The 24,650-nt window shown below is 38.6% G+C and overlaps 1 protein-coding gene across 1 annotated transcript; it reads left to right on the top strand.

Annotated features, from left to right (window-relative positions):
- The first annotated feature begins 48 nt into the window (after positions 1-48).
- On the top strand, positions 49-21,225 carry LOC140229041 (proteasome subunit alpha type-1-like). Its single transcript, XM_072309301.1, has 9 exons — positions 49-179; positions 8,433-8,579; positions 9,426-9,529; positions 10,529-10,617; positions 13,971-14,041; positions 14,950-15,079; positions 15,755-15,834; positions 17,054-17,125; positions 19,098-21,225. Exons 1-9 carry the CDS (start codon positions 177-179, stop codon positions 19,242-19,244), a joined length of 843 nt encoding a protein of 280 aa, XP_072165402.1. The 5' UTR covers positions 49-176; the 3' UTR covers positions 19,245-21,225.
- Positions 21,226-24,650: the final 3,425 nt, after the last annotated feature.

The following is a 24,650-nucleotide window of genomic DNA, read 5'->3' as shown; positions in this document are numbered from 1 at the left end:
AGCGTAACGGTGCGAACGTTTTGCTAGATCACGCACGTTTATGTGGTGGTGGTGCAGTACACAGTGCTAGTGTACGTCTGTGAGGCCTACCAACATCACACCCGGGTTGTTGCCTTGCGAATGTACAGATTGTATGTAGCTACTGTTGCCAGCAGAAATCCAGAAACTCAACCAAAATGGTAACTATGCTTTATGAGATATAGTAAATTGTAGTTTATGTTTTCACTTTGATTTCTGTTATATCAATTCATTGAAATTGTCTTCATTATACACTGCAACAAGGTCGTCTGTGAGTGGTGGCGTGATTTGAATGTGACTGTGAGCTGTGCTGTGTCTGTGACTGTAGTGTGAGTGTGACTGTCTTTCCTTCTGTCATTTATCTCACCATGCTCACAGTCTATTTAGTCCATGGGTCAAGAGGCGAAAAATTGGTTATTGGTACCATCTCAGGTGGCAATACCTTTTTGGTGTCATTTTGTTTGTTGGGCATAGATATGCTTATCAAGCTGTGATAGCATTTCCAAATGAGTAGCTTAGTCCTAATAAATGAATTTTTAACCAATTTGGGGGGCGCTGTGGCATAGTGGATAAGACTCCCGACTCCCGATCGGAGGACCCGAGTTCGAATCCCGCCCAGTGCTTACGTCCTTGGACAAGATGTTTTTACCCACTGTGTCCCTCTCGACCCAGGTGTATAAATGGGTACCTGGCAACGCTAGGTAGAGCAGTGGCAACACTGAAGAGGCTACCCTGGGTAAATAAGACCTTATTATTATTATTATTATTGGTCTCGTGTTTATATCCCTATACTTCTGAATCGAGGCTAACCGCTATAGAAACAAGAGCACGGTACGGTCTTATGTATGTCCATGGAGCTCATGGTATGTCCACAGGTGTTCTGTTGTAAACGCGGTGCGCTTAGTATTTATTCAAGGCGGCGAAGGGAATATCCAAAGGTAACTATACACAGCCCAGTCGCCGCTGTACATACGTAGCGCGACAGGGCTGTACCAACGAAGCTCCAAACACGAAGAGGGTCCAACGATAGCATGCGATCGGATTGAATTTTGATATTGGTACTTTAGATCATTTTTTTGTCACTTCAAACTCATCTGACGAACAAAATGATAATGAGACTTCATATCTATGCTATGAATATTGAAATTTAGATTTGATAACTTACCTAAAATGATGGTTATATGCAGCATGTGTGAACGGTTCACGAACGGTACATCGTCTTTCACGCCAGGCCATTTCCAATATCCGGGAGGTCACATGATCTGAATGCCCTTTCAAAAGGTCGCGCTGTCGACCGTGCTGCTACACCAACACTCAAGCAGCGCATCGCACGCACGCAAAAGATTTCCGCAGAGATCAAGGCGCCATTTTGAATTCTGCAACGATGAACCCTGACGGTGTTAGGGAATCCGCCAGAAAGTATCATTTTTTGGTTCCACGGACTTATCACGAGGGCTCTCAATGGACTTACGAACCTTCTGTAATACGAGCATGCACTTAAGGTGAGTAACGTTTGGTAACGTGTACATTGTTTATAAAGAACGTATAAATTTTCATAAGTTTTGTAGTTGTGTTGTGGTTCCCCACTTTGTAGGTGCCCGCTCGTTGGTCAGACGCTGTATTCGCGTAGCGTATTAACAGCGTCTGGTCGGGCTAATCCAAAGGGTGATGCTGTCCAGAGCTATACGCGGTGCGTTTAGTCTTTATTCAAGACGGCGAAGGGAATATCCAAAGCCTATGATACAGTGTGTATCCCTTTATCTAAAAAACAATCAAAAAAGCAATTCCTCGTGGATTTTGCCGTATTTTGATTATTCATCATTTTCCGGTGAAAACGCTGAGGTGAAAACACTAATGCCACGCCAATGTAGCTTTATTTCCATCAAACAATGAACCGGTACACTACAATACGTAATAATAGATACTATTGTAAATGAGCAGAGTGATTTTTGTTTAAAACTGATGTATTTGTTGAGAGGGTAGTATAAAAACAGTATAGATAATTTCTTTTATTAGTAACTTTAGATATGATAACGGTACATTGTTTTGTTTTGTGGGGGTTTTTTTGCAGTGTTTACCAGAGCTGATATTGTTAATCAGACAAACACACACACACACACACACACACACACACACACACACACACACACAGAGAGACACGGAAACAATTGTCACACAATTAGTCCATGGGCCAAGACCCGAATAATGGGTTACTGGTACCATCTGAGGTGGCAAGTTCTAGTTGTGCATTTTGAAATGGCATATATCTAAGGAATATTATTTTGCTATAAAAGTATAATAGCATTTCCAGAGTAGTAGCTTAGTCATAGATTTCAGCCATCAACCCGACCAATGCTAAATATTTTTGACGCTCTTTGACCAAAGACAGGCAGAGTGTGACCTTTGAAAATTTCCAATAGGAATTGTTTTTTTTGTTTGCTTTTTAGATAAAGGGATATACACTGTATCATTAGCTTTGGATATTCCCTACGCCGTCTTGAATAAAGACTAAGCGCTGTGGACATCATAACCCTTGGATATTCCCATCGCTGCCTTGAATAAAGACTAAGCGCACCGCGTTTACAACAGAACACCTGTGGACATACAGAAGACAGTGCTCTTCTTTCTATAGCGGTTAGTTTCGATTCAGAAGTAAAGGGATTTAACAGCGAAACCAAACGGGTTAAAAATTCATTTATTAGGACTAAGCTACTCATTTGGAAATGCTATCATAGCTTGATAAGCATATCTATGCCCGACAAACAAAATGACACCAAAAAGGTTTTGCCACCTCAGATGGTACCAATATCTGGCCTGGCCAATGGACTAATTACAAAGTTACACAGCTCAGACACTGTCTTTGAATTTTATCATTAAGGTCTAGAACATAGGGCCCCTATTCTAAGTTTTACTTCAATTTCAGTTTATTCCACAATCATTCACATAAATTCAGCGATTACACACACATGTAAATTTTACTGATTTATTAACGTTAGGAACATCATGTGAACATGTGCATGTAAATGTACAGTGTATGGTTGGGTGTTCATAATATCGGACACCTAACGTTTTTCTATCAATAGAAACGTGAAAAATCTCACAATTTGCCTGAAATTTTACTCACGTGTGGAGAAAATACTCCGGATTCACAAGCGCGCACTGAAGATGCGATCTGAGGTACGCGCTCTAGATGGCGGCTTCGAATGCGTGGGGTGTCATTTTTTCCGCACTCAGTTGCAGGGCTCATATCGACCGACCACCCCGCCCTCTATTGACAATACGTATAAAGCGTACTTAAACGCGTTTTTTCGACAAGCTGCTGTTTTTTTCTATTCGTAATTTTTTCCCCAATAATATTTGAATATATATTTTGAATCCTTCGATATTAATTTTGAAGGACTGTTTGATGAATTTGACTTGATTTTCATTAGTAAACTTTTCATCGTAATTGAAATAAATTAGATGAGTCGCTTTGTTTTTTCACATTCATTTCTCGTTTCTGCATCAACTCGTACGGTCGTAGCGGGCGACAAAATGTTTATGTCATGTGTATGTGTAACGTGTGTGCACGATCGTACAAGCGGCGGTGACAATTTTGCGGTCAAAATCGTCAAATTTATTACGGAAGGATACTCTACATCTAACAACGAGTCAGCAAAGGTAGGCCTAGTTATATGTAGTTACACGATAAACCTTATTCGATTTTGCTAAATTTCGGTAATTTAGAGGGAATACTTAGTTGTTTTCGCCACATTTTACTCGGTAGCGTAGCCCAGTGAAGAATCGAACACCGTTGCGCGTAGTCCCATGCGTACATTTTCTTTCTGTACGCTCAATGCCATTATAATGCGCGGTCGGTCGTTATGGACCCGGTCGGTGGGTTGGACCCCTACCATACAATGTATGATCAATGATAATCAAGCTCGAAGGTAATTTACCACCTATCGTATCGTGGTCCTAAGCAAGGATCTGCAGCTTGTTTATTCCAAAAGTATAAAACAAATTCGCCTAATTTTTACCTCAAATATGCCATAATCACTGCAGTTTTGAATGTTGTGACCGTCCTCTTGATTCTGAATCTCCGTAGTGAAATAACGCGATTTTAGTGCATGCAATGCATTTTCTTCGCGCGGCTTTTAGTAAGGGTACCGGTCCGGTATCTCACGATTCGATTGGGCCACCCCTTCCCTCCATAGGTCATAGTCTACGTCAATTTAACACTAAACAGTCTTGCGTCGTTACTGAGCGGATGTGTAATTGCAATGTGTTTAGTTTGGTTTGTTAGTTTGTTTACGAGTTTCATTTTCGTTTCTTCGTTTTTTTGTTTTCATAGCTAGGCCTAATGGCACTTAGTCTTAATCCCACGCGTACCTTTTCATTCTATAGACCGATTCAATTTCGATGACCTATTCACCTACCGCCGCTAGCGGCGCTATAACGGTCGCCATAACTGGGGGCCAACGGGGGCTTCCAGCGAGCTAGCTACCCAGCGAGTTGCACTTGCAGCTCAGCAGCCTAGCGTACCCATCGCGCATAGTTAGCCGGATGCGGCCGCTGCGCCGCGGCCAGCGACCGCCGGCGCCGCGCTAATATTGTGATTGTTTACTCATTGTGGAAAAGTCATTCAGCGGCTTTTAATACCTTTCTTTTGGACAAATTGAGTGATTCAGACATATTGATCTACTTTGAAAGCTTCCTAAGGAAAGATCAGGAAAACACATTGTGCAGTTGTTGGGTGCACAAATAACAGAAAAAATGGAAATGGAAGCTGCACGGCAGTGTGTGAAATTCAGACACCACTGACGCATGATAAATTAAGGCAAAATTAAAGACAATTAAATGATATTTAACGGTATAAAAATGCACAGATTTCGAAACAAACTATGTCTACTAGATTCTCTATTTAATTAGGTTATCACTGCATAGTGGTAAAATATGTTGTTCATCTTAGAAGACAAGTTTAGATCAAAGAATTTGATAATTCACTGTTTGTTTTTTTTTTTGTTTTTTTTTTAATCCTTGGTGTTGTATTTGCCAAAGTTAGAATACACTTCCTGGATAGACTTTATTATTTTGACAAACATTTTACAGCCTACACTACAGCTAAATAAATGTTTCAAGATGCATTAAATTCTTATATTGTTTTCACTTCTTCAATGTTCAGCACTGAATTGACCATTTAGCCTACTGTACGAGCTGAAATTTTCGCGTACAGATATTTTCGCGAATTGCTACTTGGAGGACATTTGCGCGTGTTGTTAATTTCGCGGTTGCGACATTCTAGCTGAACGTAACTATTTGCGCGTTGTTATTTTCGCGTGTTGTTATTTTCGCGGTTCAAAGGCGATTCGCGAAATTCGCGAAAATAAAACCACCGCGAAAATTTCAGCTCGTACAGTATTCAATTTTGGCTTGGAACTCTGAATTTGACTTTTGATAAAGTGATACTTATAGATATTAAACCATGGATGGTGGCAAACATCCGTTTCATAATCATACTAACAAAGTATGATTTAAAATCGCTTTTGTAGATTATAATATTAGGCGTTAGCGTGATGTTATGCAAGGTTACTTAGACCTAAAACAGTAGAAGTTTTGGTTGTAGACATCAGGCGACGTAGTCGTAACTTAAGTTTAGGCATATACGGCCTAGAAACGCCTAGATTTATATTCCGTTTGGTTTACTTAGTTAGGCTTGCCTAAAGTTATCGACAACCGAAAATGAAATAGGATATAGGGTTCTAGAAGTCAATAGGTCTAGATCTAGTCTGGACTCTTGCCTAGATTTCTAGACAAGGTCTAACGTTAGACAGATTCTACCCTGCGGGCCCGACACTCCCGAGTAAAGGCAAAAGCCTGCCCTAAAAAGGTTAAGTTAACTGATAGCTTGCAATTTATTGCGCCATATCTAGCTCAAGATTCTTATTCATTATTTGTATTTAATTATATCAGTTAACTTGTCAACAGCCTAGGCTTATTAGCAAGACGTCTGCCGGCGCCTAGCAATAATTCTCCCCAGCGTTTTTTATTCTCTTACACAAATGTGAATATACGGGGCTTACACGCGAGTATCCGAGTCATCGCCAAAGAAATAGTCTACAAACATTCACGGATCGTACCGATATTTACCTTGAAATTCAAGTTTTGGCTACAGCCGTTTGTCATCTACCCATTGGCTCATAGTCGGTATAAGTTGTGTGATTTTGTTTATTTTTGATTAGCTAGCGAAAAAAACAAGTAGACTCTAGTTGTCACAAAGCCAGATGCGTCGATCGCTGCCAGCACCAGAGATAGCTAGCTGGCCGGCTGGCGCCGGGTGGTAAAAGCACTGGCTGCCGCTGGCGCCCTTGTCACGCACGCAGGGCGCTTGCCGACCCGGCCTGTTTGGCCCCCAGTTATGGCGTCCTACCCTTACTATACTTTACAGAGTTAGAAAATTGCAACAAGTTTAAATTACAGGGCTGCCAACCTTGTTGAATTGAGTGAGGAGGGTTTGGAGTGAGACATTAAATTGTTAGGGACTTTGATTTCACCTCCTGAGTCCTGGACGTGGACATCGAGGTAATGACATCATTTTAAGGAACTGTGCATGCTCCAGAGTCCAGGTTCTCCAGCACATCCAACAACGGCAGAATCGTGAAAATTAGTGTCTTCCAAAGATTTCACGCCCCCTAGATTCAGGACGTGAGTGATGCAATGACGTCATCGCTTGGCATTGACCAAAAGATAAGATCAATCTGTATCAGGTCAGTGGGGATATGTTCCTTGGAGACTGTGTCTGGCTTCACAGAATCCCCTCCTACGGGGGAGAGCTGATAAAGTCCAAAAATGATAAGAAACTCCTCCAGACAGATGGATTTTTCTGTCTACACTGTAAGTGTACGTTTGGTGCACCAATTGCCAGACTGCTTTTTGATTAAATAGCTTGTATCTTAGAAAATATTCCTCAGTTTCACCCTAATTTTCATTTCACTCTGGCAGAAAATACCACAGATTAATATTACAGGCTGAGATTGTTGACTCGTATCTTATGTGCAGAATTCTCGGTGACAAACTCAAGTGACTTGTTTTACTGTGTGTCGCTGCAAGCTCATCGTTTTAACTGACCACCTGTTCTCCACTGATAGTGATAAGGCATGTAAATCTTAATGAATGGCAAAGACGTGTAAACGTCAAATATGTGTATTAACTAATGAGGATCTTCTTTAATTCTTTTTCCTCCTGTTTCCTCAGGTTATTTACCTGTACCCACCTCATTTCTCTTGACTTGTAATCATGTTCGAATGTTCCAGCGTATTGTGCCCCATCCCACGCATACTTTTGTGCCCCATCCCACGCGTACATCCCACGCGTAGTCATAAAGCGATATATTACATCTGTAAATTCATGAGTGTGGTCGATCTAAAAATAGGTGGTCGATGAGTACCTTGGGTAGTAGACTTACTACTGTACGAGCTGAAATTTTCGCGTACAGATATTTTCGCGAATTGCTACTTGGAGGACATTTTCACGTGTTGTTAATTTCGCGGTTGCGATGGTCTCGTGCGTTTTTGTTTTTGCACGTTGTTATTTTCGCGGTTCAAAGGCGATTTGCGAAATTCGCGAAAATAAAACCACCGCGAAAATTTCAGCTCGTACAGTATATGAGTTGGGGTCGCTGGTGCGGTTGAGGTGACACATGCCTAGAACAAGAGAGTGTGCCTGGGGTGTGGGAAGATCTTGAAAGCTTGGGCTTGGCATATTGAATTGAGTGTTCAGATTTCGAGGGATTTTAGAGACATTTCTTGTTTCACTTTCTGTTTTGGGGGGTTGACTCACTTGAGTGTTAGAGTGTGAGGAAGAAAAATTGGGGCAGAAACTACAGGTGTAGCTACAAATGTGTAGAATACCTGTGTAGGAGATGACAGAGTGCACGTAGACATGACAGCAGATACCATTGTGCAGTAGCAAGTTATTCATGGCTGTACAGTAAAGAGATGCTTCTGTACTTCAGCACTTACATCTGTACATGTAGCTTTTGATACAACTCTGCAAGTGTATGTCAAATGGCAATGAATTATAGGTTTAAAACACATTATAGGCTAATTGATAAAGGGAGATGCTCTGCTTGTGCTCTGACACAAAAGGCTAATAGCTTGCACCAATGCTGTGGATGTGCACAAACACTGCAAGTGATAAATCAAAATGGTGCCATTTGAGCTGCTTTTGTATGCTCTGGGCCCTGTTTTATGAAGAGATACGATTGATTATACAGTTGAGTTCTATCATAAGTCTATGGCAGCCTGTGTGGTAAGGAAATTTATAATCAATTATATCTTTTGATAAAACGGGGCCCTGGTGAGTCTTGATCTTGGCTATGCCTATGCTTCTACTGTTTTCAGCAAAACTTTTGATTGTTTTGATGGCACCAATAGTTTCGTAACCAGTACGACAACGATGTGACCGTATGGAGCCCTCAGGGGAGGATCCATCAGATTGAGTATGCCATGGAGGCTGTCAAGCAGGGATCGGCGACTGTTGGCCTCAAGTCCAAGACTCATGCTGTTCTTGTAGCACTCAAGGTAAGTCTCGCATGCCAGAAATGACACTCTAGTTACTGTGTAGAGTGATTTTGCGGTGATACTGGCTCATTGGCATTGCACTAACAGTTAAAAGTCCTGTTGTGCAGCCATCCCTATTTTAAAGTCTTCCATCTAGAGATGATTGCAGCAGAATTTTTCAGATATTTTACATATTCCTTTTAAAAATATTCTGGAGGCCATTTTATACAACTCATCAATAAATTATTTCACTGCGAGCAATGGATCTCTTCTTCCAAAGGAACCTATCAGGTTTGAGTATCAGTGTGCACATAAAGTATTGGGTGTCATATGTGGTAATTCAGGCAGAGAATATCGAGTATTTCCTGGGATGAGTTCCCAAAAGGTAGTCTGAGTAGAACACTCCAAAATCATGTCCTCTCAAGATGCATAATCTACATTTAGACCACGCCACTCTTGACTCTGGTCTGATAGTATGAAATAAAACATCATCCATTTGCCTCAACAAATAGTTTTGAGAATCATCTCATGAATGTTATTGTTTTTTCCTCCTCAAATTTACTGTTTCATGTGCACCACATGGCTCTGGGCCTTGAATGTGGTTGAAGGCTTCTTACAACACTGAGTTGATCTAGTGAAGACCACGCGGATGAAAAAATAAAAAGGGAAGGATATGAGTGACAACATCCTTACGCACTTGAAGTTTTTGCAAAAGAGAGAGTTACCTTCTGAAGCATTTGAAGAGCCTTTATAACAAGTAAATCTAAACTGATAATTTGCATTCAGTACTACACATGGCATGAATCACTTCTCTGCATCACTTCTCTGCATATTATTTTTCAAACTTGCATGGATCTACCAATGCAGAGAGCATCATCGGAGCTGTCTTCACATCAGAAAAAGATCATCCCAATCGATGATCATGTTGGGATTGCTATTGCAGGTTTGACATCTGATGCAAGGCTTCTCAGGTAATTTGCATTGTCCAGCTCTCTCTCTCTCTCTCTCTCTCCCCCTTTTTTTCTTTAAAAAAAGAAGTAAATTCTTACCTTGGATCATTACTTTTTAATCAGATATGTATGTCTATATTTATTATTACCATTTCCATGAAAAAAAAATGATTGAAATATCCATCCTTTTCCCCATCTTAGTGATTGATTGTAAGATGCAGTTTCCATTCACATTGTAGGCATCTATGATTTAACCCTCAAGGTGAAACCCACATGTCTTTGAGGTGATGCTGTAGCAGATGATCACATTAGATGTCCAGTAGTAGACTGCAGCACATCACTGCGAATATTTTACAGGTTCATATCTTACATAATAGTGAAGAGATATGTGACCCAAATTGACCAAGATTTCATGGGTAGTGTTGCCTTTACATAGGAAACGTGGTCAAAGGCCCTTGAAGAGTACAGTATTTATGCAGTATGTTACTTGGGGGGAAAAAGGAAATAGAACAAGTCATTAGATGATGATATCATGCCCTGTTTTATGATGAGTTAAAATTGATTATATAGTTGATTTCAACTGTAAGTCTATGGCAGCCTGGGTGGTATGGAAATGTATAATCGATATGTATACATCATCTTTTGATAAAACAGGGCCCAGAACATTCGGTACATGGTTATAAACAAAATATACAAATCATTTACCATACCCTGATAAATGATCACTGAAGTTCACACAGCACTGGTTGTGAATTCAGAAAGAGGTTTCTTTTTTGTCCAGCATTATCACAATGTCACAACTTGTAGAATTATTGGTGTGAAATTTTTACTTATCCATGCATAAAAAACTTGTCAGAATTGCATCTGTTGTGTGCATCAATTGCTGTTTTTATTCTGTTTTTTAATTGATGCACCTTTTCACAAGATGAGACATTATCTTATTTATTTTGAACAAAGATAGGAGAGTGATGTTACACTGTCTTAATTATGATCCCTCCTCTCTTGACTCCTTTCATGCAGCAAGTTCATGAGGACAGAGTGTCTTAATTCCCGCTACTCCTATGACACGCCACTGCCTGTGTCAAGATTGGTTGCACAGATTGGAAACAGTATCCTTTCTTTGGAAACAGATGGTTTCATCATTTGGAGTGTGCTTTGCCAACTTTTGTCTTTGTAATAGGCTGTACAATTTTGTTTTGTTGTTGCTTTTTAATGAGATTATAGGCACTTTTCTTTTCCTTTTTTATGCCTCCGCCACGAAGTGGTGCCGGAGGCATTATGTTTTCGGGTTGTCCGTCCGTCCGTACGTACGTCCGTACGTACGTCCGTACGTCCGTACGCTTTCGTTTACGCGATAACTTGAGTAATATTTACTGGAATTTTACCAAACTTGGTCCAAGTATGAAGTATGATGGGGCAACGATTTGATAAGATTTTGGGTGAAATCGGCTAAAGGTCAAAGGTCAAGGTCAAATCATGAAATTGTATCCGTTTACGCGATAACTCAAGACTGTATGGAGCAAATTTCACCAAACTTTGTTGGAGGATGATGTATGATGGGACAATTACTTGATGAGTTTTTCAGTGAAATCGGACAGAGGTCAAAGGTCAAAGATCAAGGTCAAATCCTAAAATTTATCTGTTTATGTGATAACTCAAAACTGGATGAAGCAGCTTTCACCAAACTTGGTCCAAGGATGATGTATGATGGGACAATTAGTTGAGTAGATTCTAGTGACATTGACAAGAGGTCAAAGGTCAAAAGGTCAAGGTCAAATGCTAAAAATGTTGCTATTTCCCCCATATCTATGCAATGCCCGCAGTTATTTTCTTGAAACTTAGTGTAGACATGTACTACTGCGTAAGGATTCTCCAGAGAGAGTTTCATGTCATAAGGTCAAAGGTCAAAAGGTCAAAGGTTAGGTGAAAATGTTGCAATATCACTTTTCTCGCAAATGGTTCAATGTATCTTCATGGAACATGGTACATATGCATGTACTGACTGGCAGGGATTATCTAGGGAATTTAGGGGTCATGGGTCAATAGTCAGGGGTTCAAAGGTCAAGGTCAACTCCTCAAAATGTTACTACTGTATTTCCCTTATACATGTATACTAGTATATGCAGTGATTGCATTATTATTTTTAAAAGTGTTTAATATATGTACATGTATTACTTGATGGAGATTCTCTTGGAAATTTCCAGCCAGAAGGTCAAAGGTTAAGGTCAAAGGTCAGGTTTAAATGAAAAAAAAAATTGTATTGTAATTACACTCTTTCTTCATACCTTGAAAATTATACTCAATGCATAAACTTATAACAAGGTCGGTCAGAAGTCAAGTAAAAATTTTCAATTCCCCAAATATGCGTACCTGCACTCTTTAATAGACAATTATAGCAAACCCAGTTCGTGGAAAGTGAACATTCAAGATATTTCTGACAAACCTGTTATTTCGATATTTTGCCAGTTATGTGAAACTGTCATCACACATTGTCAAGACATTGTACTATACACCTATTGGGAGAATCATGCATTATGGCGGAGGCATCAGTCGCCGTAGCAACATTTCTAGTTTTTATAGTAGGATATGGGAAACTTTCCCAATACACGCATAATATGATATTTCTTTATTTCTGAAATTATGTTGTTGTTTTTATGCCTCCGCCACGAAGTGGTGCCGGAGGCATTATGTTTTCGGGTTGTCCGTCTGTCCGTCCGTACGTCCGTACGTCCGTACGTCCGTCCGCTTTCGTTTACGCGATAACTTGAGTAATATTTACTGGAATTTTACCAAACTTGGTCCAAGTATGAAGTATGATGGGGCAACGATTTGATAAGATTTTGGGTGAAATCGGCTAAAGGTCAAAGGTCAAAGGTCAAGGTCAAATCATGAAATTGTATCCGTTTACGCGATAACTCAAGACTGTATGGAGCAAATTTCACCAAACTTTGTTGGAGGATGATGTATGATGGGACAATTACTTGATTAGTTTTTCTCTGAAATCGGACAGAGGTCAAAGGTCAAAGATCAAGGTCAAATCCTAAAATTTATCTGTTTATGTGATAACTCAAAACTGGATGAAGCAGCTTTCACCAAACTTGGTCCAAGGATGATGTATGATGGGACAATTAGTTGAGTAGATTCTAGTGACATTGACAAGAGGTCAAAGGTCAAAAGGTCAAGGTCAAATGCTAAAAATGCTGCTATTTCCCCCATATCTATGCAATGCCCGCAGTTATTTTTTTTGAAACTTAGTGTAGACATGTACTACTGCGTAAAGATTCTCCAGAGAGAGTTTCATGCCATAAGGTCAAAGGTCAAAAGGTCAAAGGTTAGGTGAAAATGTTGCAATATCACTTTTCTCGCAAATGGTTCAATGTATCTTCATGGAGCATGGTACATATGCATGTACTGACTGGCAGGGATTATCTAGGGAATTTAGGGGTCATGGGTCAATAGTCAGGGGTTCAAAGGTCAAGGTCAACTCCTCAAAATGTTACTACTCGTATTTTCCCTCATACACGCATACTAGTATATGCAATGATTGCATTATTAGTTTTAAAAGTGTTTGATATATGTACATGTATTACTTGATGGAGATTCTCTTGGAAATTTCCAGCCAGAAGGTCAAAGGTCAAAGGTTAAGGGTCAAAGGTCAGGTTTAAATGAAAAAAAAAATATTTTGTACTGTAATTACACTCTTTCTTCATACCTTGAAAATTATACTCAATGCATAAACTTATAATAAGGTCAGTCAGAAGTCAAGTAAAAATTTTCAATTCCCCAAATATGTGTACCTGCACTCTTTAATAGACAATTATAGCAAACCCAGTTCGTGGAAAGTGAACATTCAAGATATTTCTGACAAACCTGTTATTTCGATATTTTGCCAGTTATGTGAAACTGTCATCACACATTGTCAAGACATTGTACTATACACCTATTGGGAGAATCATGCATTATGGCGGAGGCATCAGTCGCCGTAGCGACATTTCTAGTTTTCATTCTTGCAATATATTATAGCCTGATTTGTCATCCTTAACAGAAGTAAACATATGTTGGCCACCTTTTTGAGGTTGTCTTCAGCTTACATTATGTCTATTTTATGTCCAATTTTCTTCATTGTACCAAACTGCTGAGAAAGTGGTGTTGTTGTTTTTTTTTTCTTCTTCTTCTTTTTTTTTTTTGTGGGGGTGGGGGGAGGTTAGCCACTACAAATAATATGTAGATCAGTTGCGTAGTGCATTGGATCTGTAAAGATCAAGTTCAGTGTAAATATGCATTTCACACTCAGAAATAAAGTTTCTGGTATAATGTGTCAAAGTCATGTCTTCTTTAGGAGCCTTTGTTCTCTTGGTGTATTTTTTTTTTGGGGGGGGGGTATGATGATGGTAACTGACTTTTTATGAGTGTTGTCAAGTACAGATTTAGATTACAATGTCCTTGACTTGCAAAATCACAGAATCTCAAATCAACACACAGCGATATGGGCGAAGACCATTTGGGGTTGGCTTGCTGGTGGCTGGTTACGATGTAAGTAACTGTCTTTCCTCTTTGAGTGAATGCATTCGAAGACATCATAGAGTAAATGCAAACTTCATAAAAACATGCAAGAATTATCCCTTGTAATTTACAACGTGAGGTAAGAAGCTCAGTGTGGCTTTTGCATCCATGTTTTTTGATACTTTAAGATGTCAGATGTATTTGTGTTACGTTTGATGCTCACTGTTTCTGACTCTCTTGAACTGATGAAGTGCCAAAGAACCTGCCAAGTCGCAACAGGTTTTTACATTCACAGGGCATACAGTCTTGTTGGCATGAACTATCATGAAACATTGTACATTGGAACATTGATTTGATTGCAGGTGAAAAATTGATATGTGCTTTTGAATCGCACTTGCTGTGGCAAACAGTCATTGAAAAGTATTAGAATAATATACTTCTTTTGGTTTATCACGTTATTGAGGGAACAGCTCCTGATTACAATGTTTGTTTGTTTCGTCAATACCAACCTTCACGAACTCTTCGATCCTCAACTTCAGGTCTCTTACATATTCCGTTTTCTAGGAAATCTTGGGGGGAACGAGCTTTCGCTCACGCTGGACCAGCACTGTGGAATTCACTTCCTCGTGAGCTGAAAGACTCAAGCTCTATAACATCTTTCAGGAGTAATTTAAAATCCTATTTGTTTAGCAGTGCATTTTGAAGACCAGAGCCTTTTGAAGACAGACTTTCATGTCTTTTTTTTTTCTTCTGCTTCTTCATCTTCTTCTATTACGGTGATGTACTTGTATCTTCAGTCTGTTTGCTTTGATGTACAATTGTAAAGCGCCTTGAGCATTTAATCAAAGTGGAGAACGGTGCTATAGAAATTGTATGTATGTATTATTATTATTATTATTACACCATTCTGAATGAATTTTACTCTATTTAATCTACAGGAGATGGGCCCACACATATTCCAAACCTGTCCGTCAGCCAACTACTTTGACTGCAAGTGCATGGCTATCGGGGCTCGCTCACAGTCAGCACGTACCTACCTGGAGAAGAAACTTGATGACTTCCAGAACTGTAAGTTTCTTTGTTGTTGTTTTTTTTGTTTTTTTCTGGTTTTGCCCATAATTGTGAATTCATATCTTTATTGTATCCTCCTCCTCCACTCAAGACCAAGTCACATTTCTTGTGTGCACTGTACCTCCCCATGCCTCTCCAGAATTCATTCAAGTATGCCATGAAAGTATATCATGGGAAATCCAGCATTTTTTATGACCGCACCCTCGTTGTTCTGACTCCAGCCAAGTAATGGCCCATATGTTCCATCTCCCCAATAGAATAATATACTGTAAAGAAAAGATTTCATTTGGGTGCAGAGGATACATTTGTGTTGCACAACAGTGAGCACCTATAGTAAATGATTTAATGCTTACATTTGTTAATACTCAAATGTACTTTTATGTAAGAGGTGGAAATAATTGTCATGCCATATGTTCAGTTTGACACAGTTTACAGTGCGAGCCAAATTTTTGTGTTTTGTATGGCCTGCTCAATTAAATCAATCACTTTAATCAGTCAATCAAAAAAAAAAATGCAAATTTAAGAAGAAGAAGAGAACAAGCAGAAAAAGTGGGATCTTAAGGTAGAGAAAACAGAGAAATGACTGTAAAAATACTCTGAACAAAACAGCCTAATACACAAAGAATGTGTTTGTTATTATGCTGTCCTTTATGTGTATTGTTCGGCGCACAGCCACCCTAGAAGAGCTTGTGAAACATGGACTGAGGGCTCTACGAGATACCCTACCCAATGAGAGTGAACTGAACACCAAGGTAAGAATATGCAGGCTCAATGTCATCACATTCAGTGATGTTGTCCTAAATATGTTTGTAGCATGTAAGTGTCAAAGCCCATGAAAATGATAAGGAAGTTTTATTCATTTCTGATTAGTACAAGATGGTTATTACAATGTATTTTACAGGGGCAGCATTTTGATTGCTTGTTTATACTATTTATAGTCAAGACAACAAAATCCAATAGATTATATCACAGAGGATTCGTTTTCCTAGCCTTGTAGGCTTTTTCTTGACATATCCCATATAAAAGACCACAGATGTCCCAGTCTAGATATTTGACATCCCATTACTAGTTTGTCTCTGTGTGTCAAAGGGTTTGTCTACCTGCTTGGGATGACAAGAAATATGGTAGATGTGCCCGAATGATCTGAATGCCTGACACTGATGCTTCTTCTGTGAGTGATTCACATTGGTCCTAGCCTTTTTCCAAGGCCCTTCGCACTGTTGTTGGCACTAACAGTTGCACACGAAGGAATCTGAAGCCATGCTCGTCAGTGCGAGGGCATTTTAAGATCTGCAAATGTTATTACCGATAGTTTTCATAATTTGGAAGAAGGCTCAACAGGTGCATCTGTCATGAGTAATTCAGTTATTGAATAATGTAGTTAGTCACTTCAATCAATTAAATTGCTAGAATTGTTCTTCTGCCATCACTGCACATATATTTCACACACAAAAATCACTACCACACACTGGTAGTCAATCTTGGTACTTCTGAGGTGTACATATTTTCAGAAATTTAGACAGGTCTCCAACAGCTCTTTGGCTAGGGTTTTTCTCTCACTTGTGACTGCACCCTGACTCTAATATATGTATTAGTGTGTGATCAAATTGATCACTTCATCATCAGGAGGGCACTTCATGAAGCATTTTGTTGGATTTTTTTTCTGATTTTTTTTTTTTTTTTAAGCCAATCAGATGCAAGGATTTCAGTAACTTTTAACGGTTTGTCAGAAAAAGAAAAAAAAAAATATCTGACATGATAGCTTGATGAAAAGCTCCCCAGAAATCATCTCTTGTAAAATAGTCATTGTTACTGTATCAATCAAAAGTACATTGTATGTCTTGCAAAGAGAACAGTTTAGCAAAGGGAGGGGATGGTGATGAGTGGATATGGAATTTAGTATTTTCAATGTGAAACCGCCATTATGCGTGCAAATGATAAACTCATTTCATTCTCCATGCATCCTATCAGAATTGTTCAGTCGCCATCGTTGGAAAAGACCAGAAGTTCACCATGTACGAAGATGAGGAGGTGGCCAAATTTGTATCCTTTGAACTCGACCGGACTTATGTCTCAACTTTTTGTCTGCACTCAGCATCAGTAGAAGTGATGCTAGACATAGCAGGCAAAGCATTACGGTATATTGATTCAAATTGTCACAGAATATATTTAGAAGTAATCATAGTTGTTGGCAAAACAGTATCCTATTGTCTTTTATTGCCATAGTGCACTTCCAAGTGTTTCTGAAAAAACAAAAAACAAAACAAAACAAAAAACACTTCTAGCTTATAGGACTTTTTGTCCCCGCCGAACGAGTTCGAGCAGGGGACTATGAAACGGGCTCCGTACATGTGTGTGTCCGTGCGTCCATCCCGTCCGTCCTTGCGTCCGTCCGTGTGTGATCAAAATGTTCAATTTGCTACTTCTCTGTCATTTATGAGCCAATTTTGATTCTGTTTGCTTTATATGATAGCACTACATGGGAGCTTTAAAACTTCTACACAGAATTTCAGTTGTGACCTTTGACCTTGACCTTTGACCTATATTGTACATTTTGCTACAAAATGCTACTCCTTCGCCATTTCTAACCCGATTTCGATTCCGTTTGCTTTATGTGATGGCACTAGGTGAGGGCTTCAAAACTTCTACACAGAATTTTGACCTTTGACCTCTTTGACCTTTGACCTTGATTTTTGACCTATATGGTACATTTTGCTACAAAATGCTACTCCTTCGCCATTTCTAACCCGATTTCGATTCCGTTTGCTTTATATGATGGCACTAGTTGAGGGCTTCAAAACTTCTACGCAGAATTTTGACCTTTGACTTCTTTGACCTTTGACCTTGATTTTTTACCTATATTGTGCATTTTGCTACAAAATGCTACTCCTTCGCCATTTCTAACCCGATTTCGATTCCGTTTGCTTTATGTGATAGCACTAGGTGAGGGCTTCAAAACTTCTACACAGAATTTTGACCTTTGTCTTCTTTGACCTTTATTTTTGACCTATATTGTACATTGGCTACAAAATGCTACTCCTTCGCCATTTCTAACCCAATTTCGATTCCATTTGCTTTATGTGATGGCACTAGGTGAGGGCTTCAAAGCTTCTACACAGAATTTTGACCTTTGACTTCTTTGACCTTTGACCTTGATTTTTTACCTATATTGCACATTTTGTTACAAAATGCTACTTCCGGCGGGGACATATATTACGCACCGCGTAATTTCTACTTTTCCTTGTTGTGTTAGAAGCACAAAGAAAAGAGGAAGGAAAAAAAAAAAACAGGTACATTTAAACCTCCGTTATTTGGCCATGTCGGATCAACAGCCACTGGATATGTGAAATTGCTGGATAAGTGAGATATGCTCATAAGTGGCACATTAGAACATGCTGTGTCAGGGATTTACATATTAATAAGGCATTGTTGATTTACTATTCACTCGAAAGATTGATATTTGCATGTGTCATAATTCAAATAATATGGATTATGAGTAGAAATTTACTCTCTTCTTGGTCTTTGTTCCTTCTAGCAACAGTAGTTTGGTTGGTATGAATATACATTTTATCAAAGTGATAAACATGTATGTTCCGACTTTCTTATTTCCTTGTATTTTCAAGATAATAATTTTTTGAACGTTTAGTAAAGTTTCACACTCAAAACACACAGACAATCCTCGCCAATCCATGTTGAATAATAGAGAGATGCAGAAAAATGATGACTGGATAGCTGTAATCAGACTGTATAGTTACACTTTTCACAGGTTCATGATGTCTATTGTTTTATACATATAGATTATTTTAGTATTTTATTGATTACATAATAAGTTATACTGAGTTTTTGTCGTTAACTTGGTACCATTGATAACTACTTTTTGATATGAACTTCCTGTGAATGGTGTGTTGTTGGTTCCTATTGTTATTGGTAAGTTCATAAGTATACAGATAAGCTTTGATATTTAAATCGATGGGATGAGAATTTCCTTGACCACTGATCCTCCTGCCATTACCAGCTCTCTGGTATCGAGACAGAGGGGCCAACAAGGGGGCGCCGGGCGCCAGAGCAAGCTACCATGGAAACCGACGGTGCAGAACCAAAGCCGGAGGGAGAGCAAGCGCCCTCTACTGGCGATGGCAGTGAACAGCCCATGGAACATTAATACCAGTGACATGTTTGACCCCAGCCATAGCAAATTGAGCCATTCATACCACTTTGACTTATACCCCCTCAAATTCCAATGCTTCTCTGATAAAGGAGAACTGTTCTGGTGAAGTTTTTCAATATTTAGTGCCCAAAATGAAGACAGACTGCCAAGTCTCCCCCATTCTGCCGGAGGCTCTCTGAAAATGATGTGAGCTATCTATCATGTCCTGACAAGAAAAAATGAAAGCATCCCTGCTTTGAGAATATTATCTATGTCAGTTGAGATATAGGTTACACACTAGGATATCCCAGATGGCCGTTTCTAATCTTCCTAATATGGTTGGCCACTGTTGGCAGCCTTGTGAAGTTTAAACACTCGGCAGATTGTCAGAACAACTGCAGACCGCGTGAACATCTGTAGAAACACACTCTTGTGATTTACTGTAAAAGTGGATATTTTCGTGCGACTAATTTTTCGCGCTAGGCCGGGTCAGAAGAGTTTCGCGTGTTTTTAATTCCGCGGAATCAAGACATCACGCACAGGAACGTATGGCAAGCAAAAATATTCACGTTTTTATTTTCGCGCTAGTTTGTGGTTGCGCGAAATGCGCGAAAATTTCAACACCGCGAAAATTTCCACTTTTACAGTATGTTGGAGAGACTGGGCACAAAGGTTGTTTCAGTGAGCAAGTATGCATTTATGTGAATGATACATCAACTTCTAGGCTAAAATTACTGTGTATTGTGGTTTGAACGAGGCTTTATTGCACATTGAAGAGCCATTGTCTAAAACGAGGTCACAGTTTGGCAGAATTGAGGCACGTTGTAATTCAGTGGTATGAAAAGGCTCTCTTTGGTATGGTACGTTGTAGATATTCGTGTATGCACATTTGTCTGAGGAAGGCTGTCTTTTGAGCAGGATAAATGATAGATACATGTATTTACATAGTGATTAAACAAAATTACCTCCCCATTTCAGATATAACAAAAGAATAGGGTTTGTGGGTTTTTTGTTTTTTTTCGTTTTGACATTTTTTTTTCCCTTTCAAAAATGGTATTGGCAGGTACATTGTGAAGCCACACTTTCATGGAGCCAGTGTTGTGGACATAAACAGAAACTTTCTAGAACTTAACATAGATTTTTGTTATAAAAAAAGAAAAGATCTCCACCCCCACCCTAACCAGAAAGAAAGAAAAAACAAACAAACAAGAAAATATAAGGATTAGATAAATGGATAGAAAAAATTCTTGATGGGAGGTTTTTTTGGGTTTTTTTTTTTTAACCCCAACAAGAAAGAAAAAAATTACTTTAAGAACGGCGAGAACGAAACGTCGGGATTGAGTAGGCCCTTTTCAGGGCCACTCACGTACTCCAGAAAGAATACGTGGTGCACCGCAAAGCCTTCTACCACTCAACGTTTTACCACCATGGAAGCCTTCAAAGATTTCAAAAAAATGACTAGATAAATAAAAATAGAAAAATAAAACATTTCTTGGGGAAAGAGTCACACAGGAACAGGAATGCCTTGTACTGAAATGTGATTTTCATGTGCCCACATCATCAGTGGGTGAGGGAATAATTTTCAATGACTTTTGAACAGCCAAAATGTTAATTCATAAGACTTGGTGAATGAATATGGTATTGAAATAAACTCATTACCGTTTTGTTTTTTATATTCTCAAACAGAATTTTCTACTTTAGGTTTATGCCCTCCCCCTTCACCAGACTAATACTAACAAAGTTCTTTTCCAATTTAATCTATAGTGTCTAGGAAGGGGATTCATACCTCAAGACTTTAGCCATAACTTAACTTTCATTTTGACAGATGTATTATGTTCACAAACTCATCTGATTTTCAATAATCAATGAAATAAATGTACCTTTAAGTTTGTTTAAGGTGTTGTTTACAAGGCAGACATTTGCTCTCATTTGATGCGACATGCAATGTACACTTGTAAAATGTTCAGTAGTAATTAAAATGTGTGTATCAGTGAAAGGAGAGAAATTGCCTACAGCATTCTGATTTCCCTGTGTAATATTGTCTCGATGTTGCGTCTGCATGGCATGTGTTCTTAAAGTGCAATTACTCACATTTGATGAGAGTAAAATTAAATAGAATTGTCGAAATTTCATCTAAGACTTGTGAAAAGAATGTTATTTTAAGGGTCACAATTTGAACAAAATGGATAGTGATTTAATCACATTTGCCAATTAGCTACATTTCTCTAATGTGATTTTGACCCACAGGCACATGTTCACTATTTTATTTATTTTTTTTTTTTGACATGAAAAAAAAAATCAGAAGAATTAGTCTAAAGGGATGGTATAGTCTTGGTTGAGATGGGGATTCAGATTTTAACTTATTGCAAGAAATTTAGAAACTACTTATGTAATATTAAAGAGCATACACTTCTAAGAGGAGTTCAAAGTTTATTTCAGGAAACTCTGTTCTAATAGGACCAATTTGTTTTGCTTCGTTTTGAGATACCCAAGCCATTTCAAAACAGATTTTCATCAAATAAACTACATGTATGAATTCCTCTTTGAATTGTATGCTCTGTAATATTTCAGAATTGGTTTTTAATTTTCTCACAAAAAAAATTTGAATCCCCACCTTGACCAAAACTATATCACCCCTTTAATATTGTGCATGAAATATTTAGGTCTAATATTGACATGCCTAAAATAACTTTTGGTGTAAAGGAGTGGTTCATTGCTCAATTAAATGACCAATGAACATGATTGTATAGTGTACTGCACAAACCAGTGGTATAGTTGTGAAGTGATGACATTTCACCCCCTCCTGATTTGAATATCAGTATGTCTTTGTGGTCAATATCACTATTCAGTACAGGCATGTGAAACTTCAAAATTCTATACCTTTCTTAATTTTTGTTCTATTTCTATGAAACTTCTACCATGCTGTAAGTCTTGATTTTATTATATCAAATCGTTTTGAATATCATGTGGAATTGCACTTTGAGGACATCTTGTGATCCTCGAGTTCTTCTTCCAATACAGTACATGTATTCAACATGCCTCAAAATCACAGTTCAAAGTGGATGTGTTTTTCTTGAGCAAACATTCAAGACCATGTTATGCTTAACCTGCAAATGCTCAAGATAACAAGACACTTGCAGCTCTTGATTTCACTTGGGAAGGAGTATACAATATAAAAAGGATTTCATTTAAATCAAACACACTTACACGAGTCAATCTAGACTAGAAAGCATTTGATTACTCGCACACAAATTCAACATAGATCAGGTTCCCCTGAAGCTACCTGAGGCAGATTGCTGTTTAGTTTAATTCAAACTTAAACTAGAAAAGCACTCTGAGAGCGCAGACCTCTGCCAAGCAGTTACTTTCCACCGATGATCTTGCTCTTCCCAAAGAGATATTTCTCCTCTCCACCACTGGGGAAAAGCTCTTTGGGCTCTTCCGTACAGATCAGTGATTTCCACCCATGGGTATACATGCTGAAAAGTCACCCGATTTCCCAATATGAAGCCTTTGTTATGTCATAAACCCTCAGCTGTGCAGCGTGCCTCACCCTAGCAGAAACTAGAGCACGCACTTTAGTGTGCACATGAAAACCATGAAAATGCGCAGCTTGAACTCCCAAGTTCATTTACCCTACCTGCCATAATATCGAAAAATCCTTCATAAAATCCATAAAAATTTCAGGATCACTACCAAAATTTAATCACCTGTTCCTTGTGTCATTCTCAATCTTTTCAGCAAGTTTCATCCAAATCCGTGCACATCTTTTTGAGTTATTTTGCACTCGGACAAAAAAACAAACAAACTTACAAACAAACCAAAAAACCAATGCCGATGAAAACATAACCTCCTCCCTTGGCATAGGTAATTAGGAAGGCTTCCAGGACACATGAAATCTATCATCTGATGCATACTCGTTTTATTTCTCTGTGGTGAACCAATATACAAAATGCACAAAATACAGCTCTTGACACATTCGATATAAATTAAGTTGTTCTTGGGATTATCTACATTTAACTCACAGACAGACATGTGTATCTCACAGATATATTGCTCATGGTAGTAATTACTCCCAAACGTAAAGTATCATAGTATCCAAAACGACACATTATACTACATGTACCACTGTACTACATATACACCTGAAACATATACAATGTAGTATATCAAAGTGACATTCAGCAACTGGCAAACTAAAAGCTGATTCTTTGTTGTACATTTTGATTTTGTGCTTTGAAATATCTGTGATAAAACAGCTCATTCGTATGCTAATTTTACCTTAACGGTGCAACCGTGTCAAAATATAATCTGCGTAACTGACCACGATGAAATTACACACACAAAGTATGCATAGGTAATACATAAACTACATGAACAGTGGTCACAGGATTCGATCTTATTTCCTTGTGTATTCTTTCTCTGTGGGAATGTGACATTTTCTGGTCCCTTGTCCCAAATAATGACAAAAGTGTTGTAAAATTGTTCTTTGATATCATCAAATACATAAAAACAAAATTGCTTCAAATAACAGAGATGTTGGAAAAGCATTCATACAGGGTGCAGTCGACAAATGAATTTCTTCACAGACATTTTAGTGCAAAACTAAAAGTAGACCATTACCAGACTTTGTTTTTAAGCAAATGTGCACAGAGTTGTCATTCCATTGAACACGGGTATGACGTAATGAAATAGAACAATCTGAGTTGTCACTGGCAACCAGAAATGCAGATTAGATCACATTGGTTAACCTTCAGATATCTCGAGTTCACCCATTTAATTTTACAAAATAAAACATCTTCACCTCTACATATACTCTTTCAATACAAATATCTGGCAAATCATATACTTTTTTCTTTTTTTTTTTCTTTTTTTTCTTACATATGAATAAATATTTTTCATAGTAAATCCCTGAGATATTGCAAACAATGATGCCACAAAATGCTCAACAGACTACAACACAGACTGGGACCTACAAGCAACAAAAACAAACAAACATCGCAACAAACATTCTACATCCTGCACTGGAATGAGACATTTGAGAGTATTTTCATCGAAGCCAAAAATATGCAATGCAAAGAAATACAAAATTTCCATTTGCAGCACATTATTTTGTTTAGCTTATTGATTGAGTGGGTTACAAAAGCATCTTGTTGACAACACTCCCAAGTTTTTGAGAGGCTACGACACTTGCTTGAAATGTAGCCTTTAGCCAAACAGGCGTACCAAATATACACCCTACTTGCCAGCTTGACTTTATTCAAGCAGATTTGCAATGTCAGTAAAGATCTTGAACAGAAGAATAGGGGGAGTTAAGGTTTTGGAGTGGAGTGTAGCTCAAGATGCCTTGGTGGAGACTAACTTCACTATCACACTCACATCAAATGTATTTGTGGAGTATGGCAGTCTAAATGTAAGTTC

The sequence above is a fragment of the Diadema setosum genome, chromosome 5 (assembly GCF_964275005.1).
Source record: "Diadema setosum chromosome 5, eeDiaSeto1, whole genome shotgun sequence".
Lineage (NCBI taxonomy): Eukaryota > Metazoa > Echinodermata > Echinoidea > Diadematoida > Diadematidae > Diadema > Diadema setosum.
Note: the sequence above shows the minus strand (reverse complement) of the source record. Positions and strands in the feature narration are given on the sequence as shown.

What these genes read in the sequence shown, in the direction of transcription:
- LOC140229041 (XM_072309301.1), top strand. An exon ending in GGTTGCACAGATTGGAAACA is followed by an intron (nt 10,618 to 13,970) that starts GTATCCTTTCTT and finishes GCAAAATCACAG; the next exon opens with AATCTCAAATCAACACACAG. An exon ending in ATGAGGAGGTGGCCAAATTT is followed by an intron (nt 17,126 to 19,097) that starts GTATCCTTTGAA and finishes TGCCATTACCAG; the next exon opens with CTCTCTGGTATCGAGACAGA.